Here is a 23960-nt window from a genome sequence, read left to right as displayed (position 1 = left end):
CCGGATTTCTTACCAACAGAATCGTAAAATATAATAAAAAAAATTGTTTTAATTCATTGTGTTTTAGAGTAGTTTGCTATACAGAGATAATCAAAACAAGGGGAACAAATCAGACTCGGTTCTTGTCCTCACAGAACTTAAGATTTAGCAATTAGAACAATTCAGAGCTAATATTGCACATCCCATTGTGGAGCAAGAAATTGAAATACAGCAGCTTAATAGACACTATGTAGAAGAAGCCTATCGTCTTGTTAATCCTGTTTGTTTTGTAGCCTGTTAACAGTGCTGTTATGTGCTTAGTGCTGTACTAAGTTTGGTCCCAACTCTAGAACTTTTCAACTAAGTGTAGGCATTCCACAAGGAGTGGGTACAAGAGGCTGCCAAAATTGTACCCAGCAGCATTGCTGCAAATTTTCAGATCTTTAAATTGTTCTTAAAATGTATCCTAAGTGATAAACATAGTAGTTAAATTCCTCTCAACATCCTTCTCATAGAAAGTGAACATTTTGCTTCTACTATGATGAGACCTGGATTATCTGATGTCATGATTGGTGGGATATAAGATACTATAGGTTAAAATCCACTGCCCTGGGGGAGTTTATTAGTCCAATGTATGAGGCAGATGTACACCAATTTATTCATGAGGTATACACAAGTATCCTAGTAAACTAACGGTGGAAATATCATTCCATTAATGTGATTTCTAGTTCATGTTCACTCACTTTTTTTCTCTTTTAAAACCAACATAGTAAAGGTTCAAAAATTCAGTAAAAAGATAAGAATGGATTTTTAGAGACTCTCAGGGAAATAGATCAGAAAGAAAAAAACAACAACAAACAAACCCTTGAGGTCTTTCCAACAAATGCTGTAGAAACTGTGCAGTCCATAGGTTACAAACTCAAATGTCATCAGGGCCAGGTATGACACTGAAAGTGAGGAACATGAGTCAGGTGTCAGAGAAATAGTGAGTGGTGAGCTAGAGAGGCATGTCACATCCCATCCAGAGGAGCAGCTGGCTCTCAGCTCTAGGGAACCTATGCCATGCCCATGGGCCCAGAGATGCCAAACTTTGTAAATTATCTAGATAAGGAAGACATTCCACTTTTTCTATTAGATCTCCTAATTTCTAAATGTTGGAGCAAACAAAATATATCTATGGGCTGATATTAAGCAACCTCTGACATAGACGCTTCACATAGATTGATGTGGAGATCAGCCTCTCATGGCTACAAAAAAGACAAATGAGTTTGGCCAGACCTTGCTATTAGTGGTTGCACTAACCCTGGTAGAATTTTGTTTTTTAAATGCACTTATCCATTAGTGATGGTGAGTGAAATGTCTGGCTTTGCAAATTACTGCTGTCATTTAGTTTAATGTACTCTTGATTTTACATATTTATTAAAACATTTTACATTATTAATAGTGATTAAATGCTTAGACATTGAAGATCAATAATGCTTCTGTTCACCTATTTACATTATTAAAAAGCAATAAGTCAGATAGAGCACGTAGAATATGTGGTTTACTTTCTAGCCATGTTTGGAGGAGATTGGATAAAAGAAAGAGAGTCGAGCTACCGGGTAAAATGTATTTAGGGAAAAACAGTAACCTTGTTGGGCTCGCTAGAGACTCTACTGTGGGCAGGTTGCGTGTTCACAGTGACATCGCACCATCATGGGGCACTGAAAGTACACATTCCATGTCCTTCACATGCCAGTGCAGCAAACTCAGAACAAGAAAGGCTAGTCTCACTTGATACACAAGGATGAACAATTATTTAACCTGTATATGCCCTTGCAGCAGTTAGTTACCTGTATGCCACCGTCATTAGCTCCAAAGGCTTCTGATGGTGGCAACACTCAGCAGCAAGTCATCTGTGTGAGTCATGTTTTGCCATTAGGCAAATGAGCCCCTTGGCAATGCTCTCTTTATCTGCCTACCCAGCTATCTCTTAGCTGTGTGGCAAAAGCAAAAATACAGAGTTGTTTACCTGATTATGGCACATAAGTGTTCTAGATTTATTTAAGGAGTCACGGATACATAAGGGAAATAAGTCTTTTCAAGGTCAGCTAGCCCAGCTTTCTAAGTAGCCAAAGTGGTTCAGCATAGTAGTTTAGAGTCAGCTCTCAGTACCCGTCTGCTTGGGTTCAAATCCTAACTCTAACACTCATTGGTTGTAACCTTGGGCAAAAGACTTACCTGATATGTCAGTTCCTGTTTTCTCACCTGAAATGTGGAGACAATAATAGCGTCTACCATATAGGGTTTTTGTAAGAATTAGATAACACACAGCAAAACTTAGTACAAAGCCTGACACATAATAAGTGCTCAATAACAATTTACATGTAGCAAAATGAGCACTTTACCAGTCATTTAGTTGTGTTCTTCTACCAAGAGGAAGTTCATTAGCATGGGTATAAAGTTTGTAAATAACATCATTGAAAAGTATTAAATTGACCTAGAGTTTTAAACATCCCTTGGTTTCTAAATTTCTTGACCCAGATGCCATTTATTTAGTATAAATTAGATCCAAGTCATTAGGCTTTTTTAAGGACAAGATGAAATGGGGCAGCTGTGGTAAAGGTTACAAGAGCTGCTACAATCCAAACTTGCTGGCTGTGTAGTATTGGGAAAGTTATTTAATCTTTCTGAACCCTCAGTTTCCTCATATGTAAAATGCACCAATACAAATACCTACGTCACAGAAATACTGTGAGGTTAAAATAATGCATGTTTGAGTGATTTGAAACAGATGTAAAAGCTGTGACTATTATTATTTATATATACATATATACATATATATATGATCAGAGTTGGAATATATATATATATATATATATATATATATATATATATATATATACATACACACACACACACACACACACACACACACACACACATATATGATTAGAGATACCCGGAGTAGTACTGCATGTGTTGATTTTTAGAGGACATATAGTTTGCTTGTCCTCAACTATGGTATTTGCCTCAGAAAAGGACTGCACCTTTTCTGACAGACTAGATATGTCTGTAATAACTGAGTCCACTGGATGGAGGAGACCTGTCATTCTGAATTCAAATGTGACTTGCAGAGCCAAATGATAACTTGGAATATTTTACAAAGGAACAAAGAAAACTCAGTCAAACAAGGAGGAGGAGAAAGGCATTAACCACAAGTAATAGGTTTGTTCACTCTGTGAGTGGTTTGCAAGAACTGCTGAAGCATGAAGCTGAACCACAGGGGTTGAAGTTTCTTCATGCTTTTCTAAGTTTATTGCTCAAAAGCCCCACTCTCAGTCACAATGAGTTGTCCCCATGTCTCTCCCAAGTCCTGACTTTCTCCCTTTACTTGAGTTCAGTGAGTCTTTTAATATAGCTCTATGTCATGGAGGTTGTTATTTCTTTCACTGTTTTATCTTTTCGGACTGACTTCTCCATAAGCGTGGAGAAAACTACATAGTTGATGACTTACCACTACCTTAAATAGGAAAATGGGAATAATGGTTGGGGTTCTTTTTGTTCCTTTTGGTCCTCTGGTGTAAAATAAATAACTTTCCACCCTCTAAATAATTACTTTGACTGTAGCCCATTTGAAAGTTGCCTCAGAGTTATTGAGCTGGGAGAAACGCTTCAAAATGGGAATGACTTGAGTCTCTTGGAAGAAGGCAAGCTTTGACTAGATCCCCTGGCAGAAAAGGCCTTTATTATAATGCATTGACATTTGGGTTTTGGGTTCTGTCAGAGACCTAAAAGGTTAAAATTGCACAATAATAAAAATAATGAGAAAGTTTTTACTTTCAATAACAGTTCTAGTATACAATCTGTGGGATGGACACTGAGTGTTTTAAATTTCCATGAGCATCCTTGCACCCACCCCCCATCCTTTTCTTCTGGGTGTAGGTCAAGATTGAGTTGTAATCTTCTTAGACTCTCACTGATATCAATATAAACTCTTGACTGAGTTTTACTTGGGAACCAATAACACATAATGGGAAGCAACTGAGTGGGTGGGATGTAGACAGAAGCTCCTGAAGAAATGGTTTCTATGTTTATTTTTTAAACTACTGTTTGCAATAATCTATAACTTAGTGAAATACCAGTCTGTAGAATAAACAAAGGAGGACTTATTTAAGAGACCTGAAATTTTGACTTCAGTGACTTACTTATATCTAGATAGTGCTAATTAGAAAAATATGTCATTGCTGAAGATGAAGCAGAGAATAACAATGAGCAAATTCATGTTATTACACTTCAAATAAGTAAGGAGTTTTAAAAAATTTCTTCACCTAACAGGTTGGACTTTGGTCTCAGGTCTTTAGTGATAATTCATGCACTTGAGCTTTCCTAAAAGACAAATTTTCACAAGTCTTGCATTTCATGTTAGGAAGTCCAATTCACCCAAATCTTTCATATGGAAAAAAGTTATATCATGGAATAAAACTTAAAATTTAGCTTTTGAAGGGCAAGCATAACAGAATTGATAAAACCTAAACTGACTAAATGTGTTCTCACAATATAAGCTGGCATGAAAATAAACAAAGTTCTCTATTATTACAATGGCAACAAGAATGTACGAGGTTTTTAGCTAAAAAGTTTACTATAAAAAGATAAAAAACAAAACATGTATTGTTTTTGTAGAATAAATTTATTGTAATGTGTCCTGGGAGTAAGATTTGAGGTTGTAAACAACTAAGTGTAATTTGCTTCATATATGTAATGTGAGTTATTAATGTAATTCATACATTTAAGCAAAATTTGTTAATATCAAAAAAAATTAGCTTTTGAAATTCAAGAAGTTTTCAAGGGATCAATCCAGAAGCTAAACAATAAACTTGCAAATTATACTTTCATCCTGTTTTTGTCATTAAAAGACCCATCGATACTTTACTACAAATAATACATATCGTGTGTGTGTGTTTGATGATATAGAATCTCTAGAATTGAGTTTTCTTCCTTAACTAATCAGTAAGTTCTTGGGCATTCAAGATAACCCTAAAACAGAAATCGATATGGATTGTGTGGAATGGGAAGTAACCTGATCTTTAGAAGATATCCTCCTTTCACAGTTAAGGAAAAACATGAGCACTGTTCATTAAACAATAAAATAGATACATATATACCTGCTGTCAAACGAGATCTCTGGAGGAATGACATGAGTACTGTCCTTGCCAATTAGGAATTTGATCCGATCATAGAAGAGTCTCGAAGTGTGCTGAGAGAAGAGGGGTTGGCTTTGCTGAATGAGGTCAAGAGGATCTGGTGAGCCCTGACAGAGAGGACTTGCATAACAGTTGCTTTGTTGACAACAATCAGGGTCCACACAGTCAGTCAAACCATCTGCAAAAAAAGTGTTGAAATTTAGCTTCAAAAGAAGCACTGGTTTAAAATAGGCACAAATGAAGAAAAATCTAGAATATAGCCAAAGATAATTGTCTATATTTGAGTTCAGAATCTATTAAATTCATATTTTTCAAAAATTATCACTCACTCTGAGTTTATATGGCACATCAGTAAAATTCTAACTATTTTGTTTATGAATCTTTCTTGAATTCTCTAGCATTTGTAGGCTATATTACACTGTTTAGCATTTAGGTAGAGTATTCTGTTAGCTATCAGTCTTTAGATGTTTCCTTTTTCCTCAGCAAGATTATCCTCCAAAATAGAAACTCTTTCTTATAATTATTTTGAATTTCTCAAACCATGTACATGTATGAGCACACAACAAATGCTTGCCAACCTGAATTTGCTTACTTTTTAAAACATTCTCTCAGTATAATTGTTTACTGATAATTCTCAAAATAGATATTTGTGTCTCATGGTGACAAAGTGTCTAAAGTAGGTCAGTGATTTTCAAATGTGTAGTCAATTACATGGGAATCTTGTTAAAGATGCATATACTTGGGCCCCGCCTACTGAATCAGAATTTCTTCAGAGCTCAGAATTATACATATTTACCCTGGGTGATTCTGAAGCACTCTAAAGTTTCTAAAGAACCACTTTCTAAAGAATTTGTTTCTAAAAAGCTTCTAAAGAACCACTTTCTTCACCATATATTTGATCCCCTTTACCCTCATCTATGTGGTGATGGATGGTGAACACACAATGCGATTTATAGAGGATATAATACAGAATTGTATACCTGGAATTTATGTAACTTTACTAACACTTGTCACCCCAATATACTTTAATTTAAAAAAAGAACCACTTTCTAAAGAATTTGTAGAAGCAACTAGAGCTTACTTGTTCCTAACAGCAGTGACGAGGTGTGTTCAAACAATATGGTGAATGCTTAAATTAAAAGCAAAACTTATTACAGTAAAAGACACAGTGCCATTAATCCCCTTCAAAATAACCCCTGCCCCCGCTCCTAACACACTTATCCCATTGTTCTTGCCACTTCCTGAAGCAGTTCTGGAAGACCTCTTTCGTGAGTGTCTTTAGTTGCGCTGTCTCGATGTTTTGAATCATTTTGACTTTGGGGAAGAGCCAGAAGTCGCACTGTGCCAGATCCGGTGAATAAGGTGGATGAGAACATACTGTAATGTTTTTATTTGACAGAAATTGCTGTATACTAGAAGCGATATGTGACAGGGAGCATTGTCATGATGGAGGATGATTTACAGCACATTTTAAAACACACCTTCTTTGAACCGTAGCTCAAACCCAATTAACTGCACTGAACAAGTTGAAACCTGTCACACACCGTTACTAAGGTTCAATGTACTGCTTCCCATATTGAAGATCACTGCCTTTCCATTGGATGGCACAGGGCAGCAGCATTCACCATATTTTGTGATCACAACAGAAAGGCTCTGTGTCACACATCACTTCTGGTATACAGCAATTTCTGTCAAATAAAAATATGGTATGTCCTTATCCACCTTATTCGCCAGATCTGGCACCATGTAACTTCTGGCTCTTCCCCAAAGTCAAATTGACCATGAAAGGAAAATGTTTTGAACCGATTCAGAACACAGAGGCAGCCATGACATTGCAACTAAAGACATTCAAGAAAGAGGACTTACAGAACTGCTTTAGGAAGTGGCAAAAACAATGGGATAAGTGTGTTCAAAGTGAGGGGGAGAATTTTGATGGAGATTAATGGCAATGTGTCTTTTACTACAATAATTACTTTTTAATTTAAACATTCACCATATTTTGTGATCACACCTTGTATGTATTTGATGCAAATATTAATAAACCTCAGGTATATGAATGTGATGAGTCACACTAATTCATTTCCTAGGCCTTCGCCATTTACTCTAGATTTCTGAATCCAGTTATACCAAGAAAAAAATTACATAAAGTCTTCATTCTTTGGTAGAGGAGTGGTGTGGGGCACAGGGGTGACTGGAGGAGACGAGACAATTGAGAATCTAATAGGTGTCAAACACTGTATTAGGTGCTTGGGGAAGTAAAAGAGTTTTATTTGTTGTTGTTTGTTTTTAAGCAGTTTCTTCCTTTTTACTTTATTAGTTAAATTTATTTTAAATTTAGGTATAATTTCTTTTTATTAGTCTCAGGAGTACAAGACAACATAATAATTAGACATTTACACACCTCACAAAGTGATAACCCAAGTCTACTACCCATCTGATACCATACATAGCTATTACAATACCATTGACTATACTCCCTATGCTGTACTTTATATCCCATGACTATGTGTATGTATATATGTATACATTAAAATTACGCTGATGGTAGCAATTTTGAGCACCTCATGTAATTGCAGGAGTCAAATGTGACTTGTATTCATCTTTTGTTATCAGTACATATTGAGTATTACAATTTTAATACAGTTTTTTTCCTTTCTTAAAATGTGTATACATTTTTTGCACCCTCTGTATATATACCTATGTATAATTTTTTTAAAGTTATAGTAGATATTCAATATTATTTTATATTAGTTTCAGGTGTAAAATGTAGTAGTTAGGCATTTATATAATTTATGAAGTGGTCCCCCCAATAAAACTCGTACCCGTCTGACACCATATATAGTTTTTACAACATAATTGACTATATTCCCCATACTGTATTTCACATCCTCATGACTATTTTCGTGACTATCAATTTGTACTTTCTAATCCCTTCACCCTTGTCACCCATCCTCCAACCCCCTCCCATCTAGCAATCATCAGTTTGTTCTCTGTATCTATGAGTGCATTTCTGTTTTATTTGTTCATTTATTCTGTTCTTTAGATTCCACATATAAGTAAGATCATATGGTATTTGTCTTTCTCAGTCTGACTTAATTCACTTAGCATAATAATCTCTATATCTAATCCATGTTGCTGCAAATAGTAAGATTTCATTCCTTTTTATACCAGAGTAATACTCCATTGTGTAATTGTGCCACAATTTCTTTACCTAATCGTCTATTAATGGGCATTTTGGTTGCTACCATATCTTGTCTATTGTGAATAGCTCTGCAGTAAATATAGGGGGTATATATTTTTTCGAATTAATGTTTTGGATTTCTTTGGATGAATACCCAGGAGTGGAATTGCTGGGTCATGAGACAGTTCTGTTTTTAATTTTTTGGGGAACCTCCACACTGTTTTCCACAGTGTCTGTACCAACTTACAGTCCTACCAACAGTGCACAAGGGTTCCCTTTTCTTCACATCCTCAGCAACACTTATTGTTTGTTGATTTATTGATGATGGCCATTATGACAGGAGTGAGATAGTATCTCACTGTGGATTTTATTTGCATTGCTCTGATGATTAGTGACATTGAGCATCTTTTCATAAGTCTATTATGAAATACAGATAGACATAAGTCTATCTGTATATCCTCTTTGTAAACATGTCTCTTCAGGTCCTCTACCCATTTTTTTAATTGGATTGTTTGTTTTTTGGTGTTGAGTTGTATGAGTTTTAAAAAAAAATAAATTTTGGATATTAACCCCTTATCAGATGTATCATTGGCAAATATCTTCTCCCATTCAGTAAGATGTCTTATCGTTTTGTTGATGGTTACCTTTGCTGTGAAAATACTTTTAGTTTGATGTAGTCTCATTTGTTTATTCTTTCTCTTATTTCCCTTGCCCAAAGAGATATATCAGTAAAAATATTACTAAGGGTAATATCTGAGGGTTCACTTCTTATATTTTCTTCCAGGAGTTTTATGGTTTCAAGTGTTTCATTTAAGTCTTAAATCCATTTTGAGTTTATTTATGTATACTGCAGAAGAAGGTGGTCCAATGTCATTTTTTTGCATGTATTTGCCCAGTTTTTCCAACACGATTTATTGAATAGACTGTCTTTACCACAATGTAAATTCTTGGTTCCTTTGTCATGGATTAAATGACAATATAGATATGGATTTATTTCTGGGCTCTCTATTCTCTTCCATTGAAGTATGTGTCGGCTTTTATGTCAAAACAATGTTGTAAAGATTTTGTTGGGTATCCGATGGACATGCGTCCTATTTGGGAGACCACCTCAGGGATACTGTGGATACCTGATCATGGCATTGTACATCAGAAGCTAAACATTAATGAATGCCAACTATAATTTTATATATATAATGTGATGGTTCAGTGTGAGGTCGGAGGGATAGTGGATGGGGGGAGGGGGGTTCACAGTATGAGGGATATAAATGATGAACGTCTAAGTATTACCTTGTTTTGTACACCTGAAACTAATATATAAATTAATTAATAAAAAAAAAAATTTTGATGTTTAAAAAAAAAAAAAAAAAAAAAAAACCATGGTGTTTTGATTACTATATCCTTGTATAATTTGGTGTCAGGTAGCGTGATACCTCCAACTTTGTTCTTGTTTCCCAGGATGTTGTTGCTATTCAGGGACTTTTATGGTTCCGTATAAATTCTAGAATTACTTGCTCCAGTTCTGTGAAAAATGCCACTGGTATTTTGATAGGCATTGCATTGAATCTATATATTGCTTTGAGTAGTATGAAAATTTTAACTATATTAATTCTTCCTATCCATGCGCATGGTATATGTTTCCATTTATTTGTATCTTCTTTAATTTCTCTATTTAGTGTCATATAATTTGCTGAGCACAGGTTTTTTTACTTCCTTGGTTAAATTTATTCCTAAGTATTTTATTTTTTTCTGGTGCAATTGTAAATGGAACTGTTTTCTTAATTTCTCTTTCTGATAGCTCATTATTGGTATATAAAAATGGAACCAATTTCTGAACATTAATTTTGTATCCTGCTGCTTCAGTAAATTTATTTATCAGTCCTAATTGTTTTTTGGTTGAATCTTTTGAGTTCTGTCTATATACTGACATGTCATCTGCAAATAATGACAATTTTACTTCTTCCTTTCCCGTTTGGATGCCTGTTATTTCTTTTTCCTGTCTGATTGGTGTGGCTAGAAGCTTTGGTACTATGTTGAATAAAAGTGGTGAATGTGGGCATCCTTGTTTTGTTCCTGATCTTAAGGAGAATGCATTTAGCTTTTCCCCATTGAGTATCAAATTAGCTGTGGGTTTGTCATATATGGCCTTTATTCTGTTTAGATATGCTCCCTCTAGATATGTTTAGATATGTTCCCTTAGAGTTTTTATCATAAATGCATGCTGGATTTTGTCAAATGACTTTTCTGCATCTATTCATGTAAATATGCGATTTTTATTTTTCATTTTGTTAATGGAGATGTATCACATTAATTGATTTGTGAATAATGAAACAACCTTGCATACCAGGAATGAATCCCACTTCATCATGGTGTATGATGTTTTTTATGCATTACTGAATTAGATTTGCTAATATTTTGCTCAGAATTTTTGTGTCTATATTCATCAGGGATATCAGACTATAGTTTTGTTTTTTGTAACGTCTTTGGCTTTGGAATCAGGATAATGGTGGCTTTTTAAAATGAGCTTGGCAGCTTTCTCTCCTCTTGAATTTTTTAGAATAGTTTGAGAAGAATAGGTGCTAATGCTTTTTGAATGTTTGGTGAAATTCACCTGTGAAGTCATCTGGTCCAGGACTTTTGTTTGTTGGGAGCTTGTTGATTATTGATTCAATTTCATTAGTAGAAATTGGTCAGTTCAGATTTTCTGTTTCTTCTTGATTCAGCCTTGAAAGATTGTATGCTTCTAGACATTCATCCATGTATTTCAGATTGTCCAATTATTTGGCATATAGTTGCTCATAGTATTTTCTAATTTTTTTTTTTTTTTTTGTATTTCTGTGGTGTCTGTTGTTACTTCTCCTCTTTACATTCTGATTTTATTCATTTGGTTCCACTCTCTCTTTTTTTTAATTAGTCTGGTTAAAAGTTTGTCTATTTTGTTTATCTTTTCAAAAAACCAGTTCTTGGTTTCATTGATCTTTTGTATTTTTTTTTTCAGCCTCTATTTGGTTTATTTTTGTTTACTATTTCTTTCCTTGTACTCATTTTGGGCTTTGCTTGCTGTACTTTTTCCAGATCACTTAGGTGTGAAGTTCGACCATTTATTTGAGATTTTTCTTGTTTCTTTAGGTAGGCCTGGATTGCTATGAATTTCCCTATTAGGATGGCTTTCTCTGTATCCCATAGATTTTGGGTCATTGTGTTTTCATTTTTGTTTATCTCAAGATATCTTTTGATTTCTTCCTTGCTTTCATTGTTGACCCATTCATTATTTAGTAGCATGCTATTTAACCTATATGTGTTTGTGTGTTTTTCAGATTATTTCTTGTCATTGATTTTTAGTTTCATACCATTGTGATGAGAGAAGACACTTGATATGATTTCAATCTTGTTAATTTTTTTGAGACTTGTTCTGTGGCCTAACATGTGGTCTATTTTGGAAAATGTTCCATGTGCACTTGAGAAGATTGTATATTCTGGTGCTTTAGGGTGAAATGCTCTAAAAATATGGTCTAGTGTGTCATTTAAGGTCACTTTTTCTGTGCTGATTTTATGTCTGGAAGATTTGTCTACTGTTTTCAGTGGGGTGTTAAAGTTCCCTACTATGACTGTGTTACTGTTGATTTCTGCTTTTATGTCAGTCAATATTTATTTTATATATTTAGGTACTCCAATGCTAGTTCACCTCCAAGGGCTCCTGTGCCTGTTGTGTCTACCCTTTGGGTGTACCACTTGTAGGGCTAACGAGGTAGTACTCTAGTGTGGTCTAAAGCCAGGCTCAGGGTGTGTTGTCTCTGTTGTCTCTTGGGAGGGGCTCCTGTGCAGGCCAATTTCAGCTTTGCCTGTGACTGCAGCTCTATGTGGTCGGTTGCTGCCTGTGCTGGACCTAGGGGCACGTGGAGGTGGCCTTGTTATGAATCAAGACTGACTGTCACCAATATTGGACCTGCGGTAGCTTAGCAAAACGCTCAGGGTCCCCTATTGCCTATTGGCCCAGGACTTTTGCCACCTGTCAGCTGCGCATAATTCTCAGCTGTTGAAAGAACTTCCTTAGGTGTGTGAGCCAGGCTGATTGATCTGGTTTCAAGAGTACCTTTGTTAATGCAGCCCTAGGGGGTTGGGGTGGGGTTCGGGGGCATTATAGGGTGTGGGCAGTGGTTTGTACCAAGTTAATGTAGTTTTGTAGTTTTGGTTCTTATGCCAATGCCAGACTCGTGACCCCTTCACAAAAAATGCCCTGAGTTGAAGGGATTTGGAAGCAGCTGGTAACCACAAGATGGCCTCAGGGTTTTTTGAAAATTAATTTGGGGAAGGTATTCAATAATGTAAAGATTTTGTTGGGTATCCGATGGACATGCGTCCTATTTGGGAGACCACCTCAGGGATACTGTGGATACCTGATCATGGCATTGTACACCAGAAGCTAAACATTAATGAATGCCAACTATAATTTTATATATATAATGTGATGGCTCAGTGTGAGGTCGGAGGGATAGTGGATGGGGGGAGGGGGGTTCACAGTGTGAGGGATATAAATGATGAACGTCTAAGTATTACCTTGTCTTGTACACCTGAAACTAATAAATAAAAAAAAAGGTAAAAAAAATGCCCTGAGAACCCCGTGGCCAGCCACTGCTTGCCTCAGGCCAGCAGATCTCCAAGAGTAGCCCAAGAGAAGCTGTCATGAAGGTTGTGGCTCGCTGCGCAGCACCACAAGCTTTCTGGGCTGCTGCAGGCTGTCTGCTGCTGTAAAAGGCTTCTGCAGCTCATGGGGTGGGGTTGGCTACTCAGTAGCGAAGAGTGCCCCCAATGATGTAGTACTACCTGTGTGGAACCAGGGACCCAGGGCATCACCAAGGTGATGCACATGCGTGGATTTTACCAGACTAATATTGTCTCAGATTTGGCCCTTTGGGGGAGGGTTCAACATAGAAAAGTTGGTGTCCTCCTGTAGGATACACGTGAGGCAGGCTCCACACAGGGACAATGGCTCATCCCTCCAGTTCTTGCCTCAAAGCCACACAACTCAATCTTTTCCTATATGTCTCTGGCTCCTCTCGAGTTGCTGTCCCTCCAGCGGAGACCAGGTGAGTGTTTGCAAGTGAGTGGGTCTGTGTGCAGTCCTTTTAAGAGGGCATCTGTGTTTCCAGCCACCTTCAGTCTCACCAGGATGGACAGAGTCCTCACTGATTTTTACTGCCAGGTGTTGTGGGAACTCCTCTTCCCAACAAAAGACCCATGGGCTGAGGATCCTGGCGTGGAGTCGTGACCTCTCCCTGTTTCAGGGGGAATCTCTGCCAAGGAGATGTCCCTTCTGGTATTCAACTACTATCTGTGGGTGTGGGGTCAGCCTGTTTCACATCTCCACCCCTCCCTCCTACCAGTCTGGACCTGGCCTCTTTTTAAGATCCTTAGATATGGGTTCTGTTCAGCTAGTCTTCAGGTGATTCTTGAAATTTATTGTTCTATAATTTATTTGTAATTTTGGTATTATCCTGGGAGGCAGTAGGCATAGTGTTTACCTAATCAGCCATCTTGGATCTTCTGGTAAAGAGTTTTATAAAAAGACCATTTTCCTGTTTTCTGGAGCTCAGAGCTTAGTAGGAGAAATACGTGTCTAAAACAGCTGACTCTTATCCTAGTTAAAAGTGCCGAAAGTGTTGTAAGAGAGTGTCATGCAGGGTCTCCTGTGGGGTCTCTGGTCCTGCTCCCCACATAAGAACGTAGGACATGGTGAGGCCAAACAGGATCACCCACGGAGCCATAGGTAGGGGAGTCATACCACTATATTCTCTCTGGCGGCTGGTTTAGAGACACAGGAAGCAGGAGCCACATTGTCCACAACCCGCCGTCCTAACTGCAATCCGCTCTTGCCAGCCACCATCTTCTTCCTAGCCCTCATTTTCCCGCTAGCGTAGCCACGCCAGTTATATTAGTGGCCAATAGCTCACTGGTTACAGCTGACGGCCAAATAGCCACAACTGATGGCCATCCAATCACAGTTGATGGCCATTTACTACCTGAGCCAGCACCTTTCTATGTGAGGCCGAGAGCCTGGAAACTGCTTTCTGGGTCTCTGTCCCCACAGAGAGTTACATACAAAGAGAAAGCGTTAGAGTGATTGAGCATTATAGACACTTCATTCGACATCCAGTTAGTGAAAAAAAAAAAAAAGTCCTTCCAAGGTCCTTAAATCAGACAAGTGGCTTTAATTTAGATGTTTAACAAGGATAAAGATGCTAATCTTCTTGGCTTGCAGTGGAAAAGGAAGGTTCAGACAGAGCACCGGTTCCTTAAGGCTGATGATGAAAGTTACTGGCACTGGTTTCACACGGCTCCTGTGCTAGTTCTCTCTCCCTTACATGGCTTCTCCCGCAGAGCTAGAGGGGGATATACCAAAGCTGAGGTCAATGAAACCCAGTAACACCAAGAGAGTAGGTGTTTGGAACAGTCGCCTTAAGGCACCCAGGAAATATTTTTCCCCACATGAGGTCCTTTCAAATTCCCTGTACTGCAGACACTACTTTGATTGCAAATGCAGTTCACTTCTTTCTAGCCTTCCTGTTTGCTCAGTGTATTTTTGCCCTGATTTCTACTTCTCTGCATGCATATTTCTTTTTCACTGATGATTACTGTGTATTTGTTTCAATAAGAAGTCCCCCTCTGCTCCCCTTTCTCCTCTCATTCAGCAAATTATATGAACAGATTTTCTATAGATTTTAGATATCACTACCACCTCTTTCACTAATCCATTATAATCAGCCTCCTATTAGCACATTACCTATTAACACTGCTAATTAAACATATGGATGCATTGAAAAGCTGGCAAAAATACCAGGCTGATTAAAAGCGTTCTCTGATATTTGGAATTGGAGCACAATATAGTGAACAATGAAAACTGCTTTTCAAATGGGCAGTCACCTTTATCTTTCAATCGGTAACAAATGCATTAGTAATAACCAGATTGGGCATTCACGGGTTTCAGCCTGTCAACCACACAATTCTTATTTTTAAAAAGAAATATATTTGAAATAAATAGTAATGCCCAAACGATCTTCAAAACTGTATTCTAAAGCTAAACACAGAGCCAACTAAAAATTGGGACTCATAGTCTCATCTAATTATGTGCTATAAATTCCAAGCTAATGTTTCATATTCAATAATTATTTATTGTACAGGGCCAACCCTCTAAGACCTCTGTTTCTGAGAGAACAGTGAGACTTCTGTTGAATGTAGGAAGGCAACAGACAAGCACACCAATAATGAATGGCATGCAACTCCCAAATTAATATAGGCAACCCCAGTACATGGGCAAAGATCTATCTACCAATTATCACATTGGATAACACCCCATACAGAATGTCTAGACTGTTACAAAGAAGTGCAAATGACAGTCACACTGCATGTGTGGGTTTCTTTTTTTAGCTATTAACAGTTCTTTTGTTGTTCTGAATTAGAAGCTGTGGAACCCTCCTGACAGCCAGGCTCAGGGTATCAGATATGGGCATATCAAATATTAACTTATTTTACTTTTAAGGCTTGTTTCCCTTAAAGGAATAAAAAATAAAAGCTAGCAGCAAAAGAGGAAGGTTAAATTGTCTTGAAGGACTAAACATGGTATTCACTGATCCTAGCTTCACCAACCAGTTAGGGACTATGCCAGTTGGCTCAACTGGGGTTAATGAACATAAAGGATACTGGTTTCTTCTGTACATGATCAAGTGATTCACTATGAATCTTTTACTTACTAGATGTATACCCCACCCTTGGTTGAAAGAAGGATTGGACAAGGGAATATACATGATATATAGAAAAAACATGTTTTCCTAATTCTTAAAATGAATCTTAAAATATACATCGTTTCAGAAACAGCACCCATTGGTGAACACACAATGGGATTTATAGATGATGTAATACAGAATTGTACACCTGAAATCTATGTAATTTTACCAACAATTGTCACCCCAATAAATAAAAAAAAGAAACAGTACCCATATTATCACCTTGATAAAAATGGACAGCAAGTTCATTGGGTAGGGTATCCAAAAGGATTTGGAAACATGTACAGATTAGTTAATATTTGCCAGGTATGACACTAAGTATAATACTTCTACGTGTATTATTTCAAATAATCCTTGCAAAAACCCTGTTTGGTAGACATTCTCATTTCCACTTTACAAATAAAGGAGGGAAAGCTAAATGGTTGCACAGTTGGAAGAAATATACCCAGTGTGCTGACTACAAATCACATGTTTATTATCATCATCTAAGCAGTATTATTAACTCTGACTGACCTAGGCTCTAAGACTTCCAAGTGCCTGACTAATGTAAGTATTTGCAACATATGAAGTGGTTAAGGTCAAAGAACCAGGCTACTTTGATTCTATCTGATTTTGACTGTGCCCCTTATAGTCTATAGGATCCTGGATAAATCAGTTAAACTCTTGTATTCCCTTGTAGATGAGTTTCCTTGTATATGAGATGGGGATAATAAAAATACCTGCCCTACGTCGTTGTTGTAAGGACCACATGCTACAATAATCACAGAGCTTAGCACAGTGTTTAGTACATAGTTAGCACTCTTGATCAATGTTAGCTATGCCACCGACCAAATTCTATACTGTACAGACTGCAAACAGTCTAGGGGTAGTGTCATGGGGTGGATGCCAACGGTCTGCAGTGGCAGCTTAAAATGTTCAGATTCACTTCTATTGAAGTTGCCTTATCACTGGCCAAAGCACAATTAACTTCTGTGTAGCATATTCAGTTCATTAGAATGTGTTCATTTTGTGAACTTTGCTTGGATAGGTTGACAGATCAGTAGGATCCTATGTGGCTCTAAATAGACATATTGCCACAGTAAATCTTTTTTCACTAAATTTCACAAATTCAGAATTTGTTATCATTTGGCCAGGGGCTGGATTGAAGCTTATCCTTTTCAGCATCTATAGAATAGAGGGTTTACCAAGTAAATTAATAGTGAAAAAGAAATTGAAGGGCAGATCATTCCAATAAGTTAGTTAAACACAATCTTCTTAGGCATTTTAGAAGTCCATACACAATGGACTAATAATAAATCATTCATAAATTTTTACTAAAGCAGGCCCCTACTAGGTACTCTTGTTTGCTGAGTTGCTGCTGTTATATGCATTGAAGATAATATAACCATATTTCCTTTGGAAATAGCCTATAATTCTTTCTTTTTTTTGTTTATCCAGAGGGGCTTTCACCCCATTTTTTTTTTTTGCTATATTAGTAAAAATAAAGTGGGAGAGGTTCAAGTTTACTCAGGATTTGACCTGCACAAAACATTGTTATTGCTCTAACCACATACAACTTACTTTTTCTGTCAGGAAAGTAAATTGCTTATTCGCCACTAATTCTCATGTCCTCCCCGTCCCCATCTGCTATCAGTGGTTTCGCATATCACTCAGAGCAAAAGCCCATGTCCTGACAATGACTTACTTCTGGTTCTTTATCGTTTTTCTCTGACATCTCTGATCTTACCTCCTATTATCCCACAGACCCTCCCCCACTATCCCTATGCCTGGAATGTTCTTCTCTTCTATATCAACTTGGCTCCCCACTCACCTCATTTAAGTCTTTACTCAAATGCCATCTCTTTAGTGAGGCTTTCTCTGACCACCTTATTTAAAATTCCACCCATCTCCTAAACTCCCTATCCTTTTTTCCTGTTTTTTTTTTCGTTATTTGCCATCAGTACAGCATAGGGAATATAGTAAAAAATATTATAATAACTATGTACAGTGTCAGATGGGCAATAGACTTATTGGAGTCATCACTTTGTGAGGTATATAAAGGTCTAATCACACTTTTTTTGTACACCTGAAACTAATAATAAAAAAAGAAAGATAACTCACAGGAGATTATAAATAAACAAAGAAACAAACAAACAAATAAATAGAGTTCCCTTGGTTCCCTAAAAAAAAGGAAGTGTCAATATGATGCTTTTAAACCGTGCTTTAAAATACAAACTAGAGCTATAGATTGTTCTTGAATACATGTGAAAGTAATAGTAAAGACCAAAAAAAAAAAAAAAAAAAACCTCCGTCACACTTATCACCTTCTATCATACTATTTTTTAAGTCGTTTATTGCCTGCCTCTCACAACTAGAATATAAGCACCATGGAAGCATGGATTTAGTCTTTTTTATTTATTGCTATTTCCTCAATGACTAAAACAAGTGCCTGTCTCAAAGTAAGCATTCAATAAATATTTATTGAACAAAAAAATGTATGTCTTAAAAGTCCTATTTCTCTGACATTTGTAAATTCACCTAGAGGTAATAAACATTAAGCTAATGCATCAAAATAAATGTTCTAAATAGATTCTTCATTGATACCACACCTTTATTACCCACTTTAAATTACTGAATTTCAAACATTATCTCATTCATTTTCACCACTGCAAAGTAGGCAGATGTCAAGTATTACTAGCCTTAGTTGATGGATAATGTGACAGATCCGGTCAGAGTGATTAAGTTATAGAGTTTAGATTTTCCAACTTCCACTTGTGTCTGGAAACACTTGGCAGTTTCGGATCTCATAACTAAGTGATGATCCTTTAATACATGGATTACTTGGAAACGAGGAGGGGGGGGTATGGCCAAAAGACAATACTGAGGAATACGCTTTCTGATGCTTGGTCTTTTGTCCAAACCAAATCTTAAAAGTAAACATGGCCCTTAAACCGTGCAAATGTTATCAATTCATTGCTCCTTCTATTTCATTTTCCTTTTTATTAAACACTGCAGCATGCTGGTGATGTTCAAATATGAAGCCTATTGATCCACGCGCTTATCTGTGTTCATAATTCACCCACAGAGCTGATTTCCAGATCTACAAACACTACATCATAAAACAGGTTTGCAAATAGCAATTGTTCTTAATGAATGGTGACTTATTATGAGGAATGATCCTGGAAGATCATTCTCTTTTGGGCAATTAACTTATTGATTTTACCAATGAATATGAATATGGACCATTAGAAGAGTTTGTACAAGGGAAGCTTGGACAAAGATATGACAACTACTTAAAAGATCATCAGTGGGAAAAAGCCATTTTAATTAAACACTCTTATTCTACTTTTTAACCTCCTTGACAATTGTTCCAGAACATCACTAACTACTTTCCTTCTTCTATCACTGGAGTGAATAAAACATAATCATAGTTTGATAGCTGAAGATGTTATAAAACTCACACTGTTCTGTATGATCTGGCCAATGACTACCTTTATATTCTCATCTCCCATAAACTCTCCCTTACTCATTGTATTCTAGACACAATGACTTGCCTTTCACTTCCTAGAAGAGGCTAGTACATTTTTACCTCAGGGCATTTGTACATGCTGTTTCCTTGGCCTAGAACATTTTTCCCTTCAAGTGAGGCCTCCCTAACCACGGAAACTTGGTTAGGTTCCCCTATATACGTTTATAGCACTCTAAACGTTTTATACCACTCTTTATAGTTGTACATACAAAGTTGTTTGTATGGTTTCTTATTTAATATCTGTCTTTCTTTCTAGGCCATAAACTCCACAAAGGCAGTAAACTTCTCTTATTTGTCATTTTCTTCCCAGTGCCAAACAATACTTGGCACAAAATAGTAATGAATAAATAGAAAACTAGGTACTCAGTATGGCTTGTTTGTCTGAAAGCTAAACATGTGAATCAAACATTTGGATCTGCGTTATCTAATAGAACTTTCTTCAATGATGGGGATGCTCTAGATCTGCACTAATACAGTAGTCCTTAACCTCATGTGACTACTGAGCACTTGATATGTGGCTAGTGCAACTGAGAAACAGAATTTTTAATGTTATTTAAGTTAAATTTAAATAGTCACATGTGGCTAGTGGCCATATATCAGACAGTGCAGATTTTGATATCTCCAAATGGTTAGATGTTCGATGGTCTATAAACTTAGCCAAACAACATAAAGAAGTTTGAAATCTTGTATGAGGTCCAATTTATCACTTTTTCCTATTATGGTTTTTTTCCTTGCTTTTATGTTTTTAAGAAGTCCCTTCCTATCTTGAGATCTGTCACCAATATTATCTTCCAATTGTGTTTGAGTTTTCTTTTTCTTTTAATTCATTAATCAGCTGGAGTGTTTCTATTTATCTTATTATTATTATTTTTTTGAAATACGGTATGAATTGAAACCCTAAGGTTTTGTTTTTTTTTCTTAATATTTGTCTCAGCACCGTTTATTTCACAGTGCTTCTTTTTCTCCACTGATTTTCTTAAATTAAAATTTATTGGGGTGACAATAGTTAGTAAAGTTACATAGGTTTCAGGAGTACAATTCTATAATACATCATCTGTATATCACATTGTGTCCTGCACTAATTTTTGATGCTGGTTTTATAACACACCAAATTTTGTGGGATGTGTTCCAGAGCTTTTATTCGATAATATTGATCTGTCTACTCTTACATCAGTACCACTTTGTTTTAGTTATTGGAGCTTTAAAGTATTCTTTAACATCTAATAGTTCTGGCTTACTCTCACTAGTCTTTGTTTTAGCTATTCTGATTCAGTTAATATAATGCCTAACTTTTTTTCTCATGTCAATTCATGTAATAGATAGTGATCATATTTTCCAAATGCCAAATCAAGACACATGATTAACACATGAAAATGTGGTCATCATAATGTTAAGTCACCTCCTCCAAGCACAGGGTTATGCACATGGTATGTGCTTGTTGACTAAAGGGATAAATGAGGTCAAGGCATTTGGTTGTTTTGTGATCTCTAAAGTAATTAGTTCTTATAAATAAAACCCACAAGATACTTTTCCTTTTCTTGCATTTTAAGAAAAAAAATCCAAGGGTTATTTGTTCCCTGTTCTGTTTTTTACTGTTCAAGGAGCTATTAGGTAGCTCCTAGACCAGCTATCAAATCACTTACAAATTCAATGCAACCCAATTAGTTGGGTTGCAGACCATCACTTACAAATTCAATGCAACCCAATTAGTTACTAAGAGTCACAATGCATTGAATCAGAGTGTAACTAAAGTCAAAACTGCAGGAGGTAACAGCAATAATAATGAGTATTCAAAGCTTTGAATGCAAGAAAAAAACTGACCATTCTTTAAGCAACAGCTAGAATAGGGAGTAATCAGGTAACAGCTACTTGAAGCAACTGCTGATTGGGAAGGTTTTTTAAGAATTACATTTTAAAAATTAGGACCACTTTTTTCCAAAAGGATCAAATGACATTTTATGATTTAATTAAAATACACACATACACACACACACAGAAACAAGTATGCAAATATTAATAGTCATATTTGACTAAATGAATCCAGCCATTCTAGATAGCCAGAAAGCTGAGACCACCAAATGAAGGATGTTTAATGTATTCTGAGGGATGGTATTTATACACTATAAAAATGAAATTACTGTCCAACATCTTAGTCATAGGGCTTTCAGAGATTATTTAATCCATGTTTCCATCTCAAGGTAGAATTGAATCTATATTTATAATCAATATCATTTTAATCCGACTAAAGGACAAATATGGTAATTGGAAATCTCAAAGAGCCTTCCCCCGTCCTCCCTAAAGAAACAATCATAAAAATACACTGAACTCATATCAGGGTGTTTGATTTTTGATTCCCACATAGATACACAGTTTTAAAGAAATATTCAGAGGTCAATACACATTCAGCAAAATCTTCTATACCTTTTGTATCTATGTATACAACAGATATTGAGAATTGATGATCCATAATATGTAATTGATCCACTCATTAAACATTTCTGGTTGCCTTGAGGTGACCTTGAGGACATAAAAATGCTTGATAATTAAATATTCAATTAATTATTTTTATCAAGCTGTATTTATTAAGACAGGAAATTGATTTTAGATAAACCCTAACTGAGTCAGAAATTATAATTGCATAGGACATTAATGTATTTTCTGAACATAAACTTTTTAATCAATATGTCAACTGAGAAATCTTTATTACTACCTCAAATCCTTTTTGGAATGAGGTAGACCACCTAGGTTTACACCCTGGCTTTATCATTTACTTGCTATATATTCTTGAGCAACTTATGTAACCTCTGGGCTTTGGTTTCCTAATTTGTAAAGTAGTGTTAATAGTAATTCTACCTCATGGGGATTAAATGAAAATATTCACATAAAGGACTGCCTTGCATAGAGTAAATCCTGAATACATGTGAGCTCATATTATTAGCGATTATATTCGGCATATAACTCTAGACTTTGGGTCATGCTTAATATGCAACAAGAAAATCATATAGACAGAACATAATTAAGTGCTTGATCATATGGTGCATATGATAAGCATTATCGAATATTGGGGTGGTGGATGTCAGAGGTTTCATGGGAGATATGCCTTGAGTTGGGACTTAAATGATGGACAGAGAATGATGGGTGTAAAGGAGAGGGCTCACCAGGTAAAGAGGCATATAATGAATAGGAAGGTAAAGGAAGGTGAAGATGAGTCTTGGAGGGCCATAAAAGTCAAGTAAATAGTTGATAAGTGCAACATTTAATTGAAAAATATCACTTTGGCTTCCCAAATAAAAATTTCCACTTAGATAGGCAGTAAACAATCTCATCAGAAAAAGGGTCTGTCATCCTAAGTTTATTGCATGTGTGTGTGGGATGGGGGGGAGTGGTGTAGTTTATCATCTTTTTAAGTAGTTTACATGAATTATCTCATTTAATACTTATAACAACCCTTTCAGACATTTAATATTATAATTAGCCTCATTTTGGAGATAAGAAAATTGAAACACAGAGTTATCAAAAGACTTTTCAAAAATCATACAGCCAGTAAGTACAAAGCAGAGCTAGTATTTGAACCCAGAAAATCTAACTTCAAGCCCTGTGCTCTTAATCACAAAGTTGCTTCCACTTAAAGTTCATAATGTCTTAAAACTTTTTAAGGTAAACTGCTAGCCAGAACAAGTAAAAGAGGAAACTCGTACACTTAATTTGGTGCTTAAACTACAATCAATATCTTCTTGATTTAAGCCCCATGTTTGGGTTCAAATGACAATTGTCTAAGCAGTATAGAAAGCCGAGGAATCAAATTTAATAAACTACTTCATTTTAAGCTAATATACAGAAAATAAACTTTCTGTTAACTTTATATTTCTTTGAGTAGAAAGTAACAGAAAAGTGAGGATTTACTGTTTTAGGATCATTCAGAGGTGACATGCACTGTTTTGCGGTCCTGTTGTACAAAGTATTGGATGATTTTATTTGCTTGGCTGAAATAGAAGTGGTTACCCTGAGGTCTTGGAGCCACATATGGCTTTTTAAAATATCATGTGCAGCTCTTGAATTAAATATATTTGTTTTTTACTGTGAATTGTCTTGATGCCTATATAAAGTGTTACTGAAAGGTAGAGACACAAGAGTGAGCTCCAAATAACGAGGAACAAAGAAAACAATTTCATATTGCATATAGTGCAAGCTACACTAGCATATGACAGTTTGGGCAGGTGGTACGCTGACTTAATTTGGTATAGTAAGTGCCATAGGTATGGGAAGAAGCATGTTTTTGTAGTAAAGAAAACAGACTCTGAAGTCAGAACGTCCTGAATTGGAATCTTGGT

The 23960-nt window shown here is 36.2% G+C and overlaps 1 protein-coding gene across 5 annotated transcripts in view; it reads right to left on the bottom strand.

Moving 5' to 3' along the window:
* TENM1 (teneurin transmembrane protein 1) overlaps positions 1–23960 on the bottom strand; it is a 1334622-nt gene that overhangs the window by 242167 nt on the left and 1068495 nt on the right. For all 5 annotated transcript variants that reach the window (XM_081042768.1, XM_081042771.1, XM_081042770.1 and 2 more), the window contains one exon: positions 5124–5340. In XM_081042768.1, coding sequence (XP_080898894.1) covers positions 5124–5340 — 217 coding nt within the window. The remainder of the gene's footprint in view (positions 1–5123; positions 5341–23960) is intronic.

This window comes from Rhinolophus hipposideros, assembly GCF_964194185.1.
Source record: "Rhinolophus hipposideros genome assembly, chromosome: X".
Classification (NCBI taxonomy): domain Eukaryota; kingdom Metazoa; phylum Chordata; class Mammalia; order Chiroptera; family Rhinolophidae; genus Rhinolophus; species Rhinolophus hipposideros.
The sequence above is the reverse complement of the archived record's forward strand: the minus strand, read 5'-3'. Positions and strand labels throughout refer to the sequence as shown.